Source organism: Sabethes cyaneus, chromosome 2 (genome assembly GCF_943734655.1).
Source record: "Sabethes cyaneus chromosome 2, idSabCyanKW18_F2, whole genome shotgun sequence".
NCBI lineage: Eukaryota > Metazoa > Arthropoda > Insecta > Diptera > Culicidae > Sabethes > Sabethes cyaneus.
In genome coordinates this window covers 157956193-157962621 of record NC_071354.1, presented here as the reverse complement: position 1 = coordinate 157962621, position 6429 = coordinate 157956193, and the positions used below count along the sequence as shown (strand labels likewise).

The following is a 6429-nucleotide window of genomic DNA, read 5'->3' as shown; positions in this document are numbered from 1 at the left end:
CGTTTGAAGAATCAGTCGATGTTTGATCCATTGATGTTTCTTTCAGTTTCAGTCTTTTCTTCGCCAGCTTTAGTCGAGGAATGGTCAGTGTTTCATCATCACCTGGATATCCAGGTTAGTTTTAACTGCGTTATACCTACCTACCGAAGACCCTACTCAGCCTGGTGACAGCCCGCTTAATCATAGCCTTGAAAGGCTGCTACGCAGTCCGTGCCGTGCTCAATATGTGCTTGACAGAAGACACGAGCAGTTGCCTCATTCAGTGGTGCGGACTGTTGCTAATGAAATGGCGACGACGGTGAAGACTATCCAACCAGTTGTTTCCATGTCGTAGATAATTTTGCCTGTTAACAGTTTGATTATTTGAGTTTCTTGAGATTACATTACTTAAATACCATCAGAGTATGCAACAGGCCTAATCTCTTGGGGAGCAAACAACGAAAGAACTTTGAGAGGCGGATGCCTTGAAACGTCTAGTTTCATACGTCTTCTTTCTTACAAAATAAAAGCAGTTAATTTCCATGTAACGAATTGTTGAACAACAATTATAACAGCAACGGAATAGAGCAAACAAAAATTTTAACCTCGATGTCCCACAAAACACTTTTTAATGAAAAACTCAAGATGATGCAGCTAGCTGGAGCTTAGTTAAAAATTACAACTAAGCTCAGACGGCGATTATTTTCGCGAAGGCAGAATCCCTATTTGTCATTTATCGAATGCAGAGCAGCTCGAATAAACGACCAATATGGGTTGAGACACTTTATTACATTTCATCGAAAGAACGCACAAGACAACGTAGGTACTCATTGAGCTCCTCATCCCATTGAATGACGCCGGCTGCAGCCAAGTAGGTAATGCAATTTTCTTTATTTGCTCTGAGGAAGTTGTGCAACAAAATTGAACAAAGTAAAAGTTGAACGACACGGAAAGATGGCCAGACGGGGCGAATCTTTTTGAAGCAGTTCTTTCTTTCGTTTTTTTTTTCTCAACCCTGCAGGGCCTTTAGTCTGGCAATGACGGCTTCCAGAAAAGCCGCATTAAATTCTGGATCCTTCGGCGGGTTTGCTCGAATAATTTCCAGCCCCTTAAGGACATGTTCCGGAGCTGGGGGTTCCACCGGAAGATGAGCCCCCTGCGGCTGGAATCCCCCCTGGTCAGCTACGTAAGCAAGTTGTATTTTGTCTCCTTCGGGGGCTGTGTAAGAAAACTCTCCGGTTGCGCTAGCCCCGTCTGGGCTGCTTTCCGATGCTTTGATCCCGTTGCTTGTCTCGTATGCGAAGCTGTAGGATCCATCCGGGTTAAGCAGCTGGTCCTGTTTGACTATGGTGGCACTACTTTCCGCTCCGCCATTCGAGGAGGAGATCCCATTTTTTCGCTGTGGAGCAGCCAAAGCACATGTAGCTGCCATCAGCCATAGTGCCTGTAGAAATACAAAAAAAGAAATATGAAAAAGCTAGTCTAGCATCGATAACCGAATAGCTCACCATTTGCTTGTTCATGGTGTTTGGATATTTGCAACTCTTGAGAGTAAGTTGTACAATCTAATTCACTTCGTCATCTGTCGCTGGTCCGGCAGTAGTCTATAGTTTATATAGGAACGCAAACTTCTGAAAAATCTAACTAGATTTGAACTTTAAATGCAGCTAAAACCCATGCGGGTAGTCACCAAACAAGCTTTTGCCACTGCAGCGAATATTGCACATACCAAACCGAACTTTTGTGCGAACGCATCTTCCCCCTTAAGGCCACCCCATGCATGCCAACCGTATCCAATCTCGATCAAACCAGATTGTGGCACGCGCCACAAACCACTACACGGATTGTACACTAATTGCACGAACGGTGTAGGTACACCTACACGGTTAGGCGGGAATTGATTGTGCGTTATGGAATTTAGTCCGCAATCGAGAGGTGGTTTGATAAAAACCCTCGGAGTTCTTCACGCACAGTTCCGAAAATGACTATAAATGACAAGGATTATATTTACTACCGCTCAATCTGAAATCCTCGTTCAGTAACTCGATAGTTAGTAGCACACAGTAGTTGCAATAGTACGCACTATACGTCCATGTTAATTGCCCAAAAGAACCGCTTCACGTAGGCGTTTGTTTTTTCACCGGCAGTAATCGTGCTACGATTTATGCACAAATTGCGGTTGACCGGTTGCGACTTGTGTGCCACTGCGTACACTGGATTGCCGGCTTGTTGACCTATGATGACATCGCCGCCGGTCCGTTCGCGTTCTGCACCTGTGGACGACGACGATATGATGGCTAATGTATTTTAGCACTTCGGCTGATTGGAAAGCCCACACGACGGTAACACGGCCTGACGGTAACGGTACGGTACGTCATACCGTAGTAGTTGTGAAATTGAACCTTCTGCTTCTTCGGCAAAGTAGAAAAGTTCAAAGAACTACATAGTTGTTTGGTTCCTTGTTATTCGTTTCTCCCTAATCCGGTAAATGTCACACCATATGTTATAAATAATTTTCGAAATGCATGTAGTTGAAGTTGAACGCATTTCAAGTTTTTCAAGATTGGATGATTAAAAGCTAAACCATCCTAACGTTGTAAGAAACATTTACCGTCGTATTTTTGTAAGTTTCAATTAAGATGCTGACCTAAACTTTCACTCCGGTAGCAGCTGGTTAGGTTCATATACTTGACGGAATATTCTGTTGGAGTATTTACGTGCTTTTTTATCTTTACTTGGACTCATGACATAAATCCTTAGTTTTTTGGGTGATGAAGTATCTGGTGCGAAGAATGACAAACTGGATGCACTAGAAATTTTCGATACATAGGCCGAAAATATATTAAGTCGATCAATGGAGTTCGTAGACTAATCATTTATTGCAACGGATAATGGAAACCCTGCAAAAACATTTTATAATCACTTTAGCAAGGCATTTGATCGCATTGACATACCAATGCTGCTTTTCAAATTGCCAAAAAATTGGAATTAAGCCAGGGCACTTGAAATGGCTTGAATCGTATTTGACTATTCACCACCAGTAATTAAATTTAAAGAAAAGAGCTCGAACCCAATTCAAGTCACTTCTGTGGTCCTGTGGCACTCATTTGGAACCACTTCTTTTTATGTTGTATGTAAACGACATTTCCTTCATTCTCAAGGTGGGTGCAAGCCCCATCCACCATTGAACGACCCAGTATATTTTTGACCTATATATCAAAATTTTCTAGTTCATCCAGTTTGACATTCTTCGCGCCAAACACATCCAGTGTTGCGAAACCAACACCTGTGTGGTCTAATTTTCTCACACACGCGTACTCATTCTAATGAACGCGCCGGCATAAGCGACCCTTTCGGACTCTCGCTCGTACTTATTCATGCATTGTGACGCGTTTTTGCGAGTGTGTGTTTAGCTAACAGCTACGGTCGTTGCTCTCGTTCTTCGCTACAGTCCGAGCTGCTGAAACCGATTACTCGCGAAGCTTTGCATTCCCGCCCGTGAGTAGAATCCAGGGCGAGAATGAAAAAATGAAAAGAAAAAGTACCATCATCCGGGGATACTTGCAACACTTTTGAACTTTGACTTGGTATAACTTTCGAAGTGTACCGTTTAGGTCCAAGTGTAAGTAGCTAAAACTTGAATAGTGGTCAGTACTTTTGATTTATGATTATGAGAAAAAATATCAACTAAATGAATCTGTTGAATGAACCGAAATGAGGGGTGTTGCAAGTTACCCAATAAACGGGGTTACTTACAACATTTTTCTGATTTTGTGTTTCTTATAATTTTAAATTTGATTTCAAACCGCGAATGACTATTTTTAAACATTTCTAGTCTATTTGTAGTAAAACAAGAGATACTGGAGGCATGTTTCGTTTCCCAATGTCGTCTATCGCTTTTTTAAAGATATTCGGTGAAAATGCAACAGTCGGCGAACTTCAAATGCCGTTTCAAGGCACGTAGAATTTTTCACAATTTTAATTTCTCTGAAGATGGCAGTAGACAAAATAACATCGTACAGATGCAAACTTACTTTGTACATACTGTCCATTACGATAATTATCTATTTCACAAGTGCTGCAAGCCGCGCCATATTGGAAGTAATAACACGAATTATTCGTGTCTTCTCCAAGTTCAAAATATAAACAAAGCTAGCTAGCCAGCAAAAGTTGCTATTTGTTAGCTTATATAATGCACTAATTGTGTACAGGAACCAAATGATAAAAAATAATTTCACGTCAATGAACTGACGCAACTTTGCACATCCATTTTTCCTATTCTGAAAGGGAAATTACTTTCCAATCGTATAAAAACAGGCAAAACAATAATATAACGGATTAAACCTAACTAAACAATGGGTAAACTTCACTTTTTTAAAACAGCATTGGCTACAAACAAGTTACCATAACTAGTTAACAAACAAATGCGTTAGAGCCATCCAAAGCGCGATGCGCACGCAGAAGTGTTGCAAGTAATCCCGGTGTTGCAAGTATCCCCGGATGACGGTAATACAAAACCTATATCCCAGTGCGCCACTATGCCTTACGGGCAGCTGATTGCTCAAGAGTCATTTGACTGGCGAATAAGCTGTGCAGGTACACGATGTGAGGATGTGCCTGCGCGAGTGTGTAGGTAGCAGAATGTCTGCACACAGCAGCGGTGGCTGTTTGTTTTACGCTTGCGTGTACGGTGTAAGCGTTGAATGCTATGCTTCTCATACTCACTCGCGTGAAAGGCTCCTCGCTCGACTCGCAACATTGGACACATCATCACTCCCAAAAAAAGATATTTACGTGCGTTATTTGTTATAGACCTAAATCAATATTTTAAGTTATGAAGTAGAGAGGAGTAGCGCACGCGAAAGTGATTTCATATACCACCCCATCTTTTCCCGTGGACATAAAACTTCTCAAACAGCAGATATCTTGAAACCCTACAAACATCATAACGAAAGTTGTACATTAGTACGTTTACTAATGGTTCGTTGTGGTTGTAGTTTTTACTAGTACCACGGATAAATTCGAAGTTCCTGCCATACAAATTTTGAGGCCTCATCTCCCAAATCAGTTAACAGTTCTACCTTTGCCCGGGTTGTATATTTCCGGAAACAAAAAATCGCTCGGTAGCGTATACCATTGACAGTATACGCTCGACGATCCCATAGTTGTCTTCAAAAAAGTAACCTCCAGTGATGTAGAAAGCTGTTCTAGTACGCCTAGCAGTTACAGTTAGATCTTGGAGAGGTTCTTGAAGAATGTCTGATATCTAGAAAATATAATGTTATACAACTTCACTAGTCTGTCTGGTGTTGTTGTTCCTCAGAGAAGTAACTTAGGATCACTGCTATTTTCGTTATTTTTTAATAACGTCTGCTTACTCATTCCTCTTGGCTGTAAAGTCATCTATGCTGATTAGCAAAATATATTTCATGTCGTAACTCGTAAGAGCTGTAATTGACTGCATGGAATTGTAACAGCTCTTAGACTCTTTATCGAGCCGGTGCTTGTGCAATTTATTCAGACTTATTAATGTACGGCACTAATTCTTCAGCTTGCTTTTATTTTATGCCTACCCTCTGTTCTCCATATCTTAGGGAAAAATTATCACTAATCCTTACTAATTAAACACTACTATGATCACACATTCGTTACGTGGTAATAAATTAGGTCCAGTAACACAACAACAGAGTAGGCCCAATAATTACCAATAATTAGAAGCATACCGTAAATACCATCCAATGCACAGTTAGGCTTTTTTCGAAAAAAAAGTCTTTTATTTTTATATCTTAATATATACCGCTAATAATAGCACTAACCTAGATTCAATCTTTTGAAGTCAAAACAAAGATATTTTTGCAAGGGTTTCAATGCTGTAGTGTTTATTCATGGCACGCATCTGTTTCTATCAGTTTTTGCCCAAATAAGGGCATTTAACCCTAGTTTTCTGGATATGAAAAAGTGTGCAAGTTCATATCTCTGGATTCCACTTGAATGAAGTTAGTAATTTTTGCCATAAATAAACTATTTTCATTAGATATACGATGACATGTAAATTGTTTAAAGTATATGACTTTTCTCTTAACGATTTGGTCCAACAAACGACATTTTAATTTTATCGATGAAAAAGTTGATATCTCTGAATTCCACTGAGCTAGTTTCAATATTTTTTCACCAAAAGAAAAATATCTTAATGTGCATTTCAATAAAAAAAATTGGTTAAACTGCAAATTTCATCCTAACCAAATAACCTGCCATCGGAGTCCACTATAAGATGGCTTTCTTGTGGTAGAAAAAATCGATTTTATTCCAGCGGGTTTAAGAGTTATTGATCAATACATCTCTATACACTGAGAAAAGCAGGATATAATGCACTAGGTACATTCTGCCAGAAACAGAAACGTGCCGTGAGCAAGAACCCACTATGCACTCTGCGGCGATCCTGGGTAGCCG

The 6429-nt window shown here is 40.3% G+C and overlaps 1 protein-coding gene across 1 annotated transcript; it reads right to left on the bottom strand.

Annotated features, from left to right (window-relative positions):
* Window positions 1-988: 988 nt before the first annotated feature.
* Window positions 989-1502, bottom strand: LOC128736243 (endocuticle structural glycoprotein ABD-4-like). Its single transcript, XM_053830723.1, has 2 exons — window positions 1488-1502; window positions 989-1423 (listed from the first exon to the last, which is right to left on the bottom strand). Exons 1-2 carry the CDS (start codon window positions 1500-1502, stop codon window positions 989-991), a joined length of 450 nt encoding a protein of 149 aa, XP_053686698.1.
* Window positions 1503-6429: the final 4927 nt, after the last annotated feature.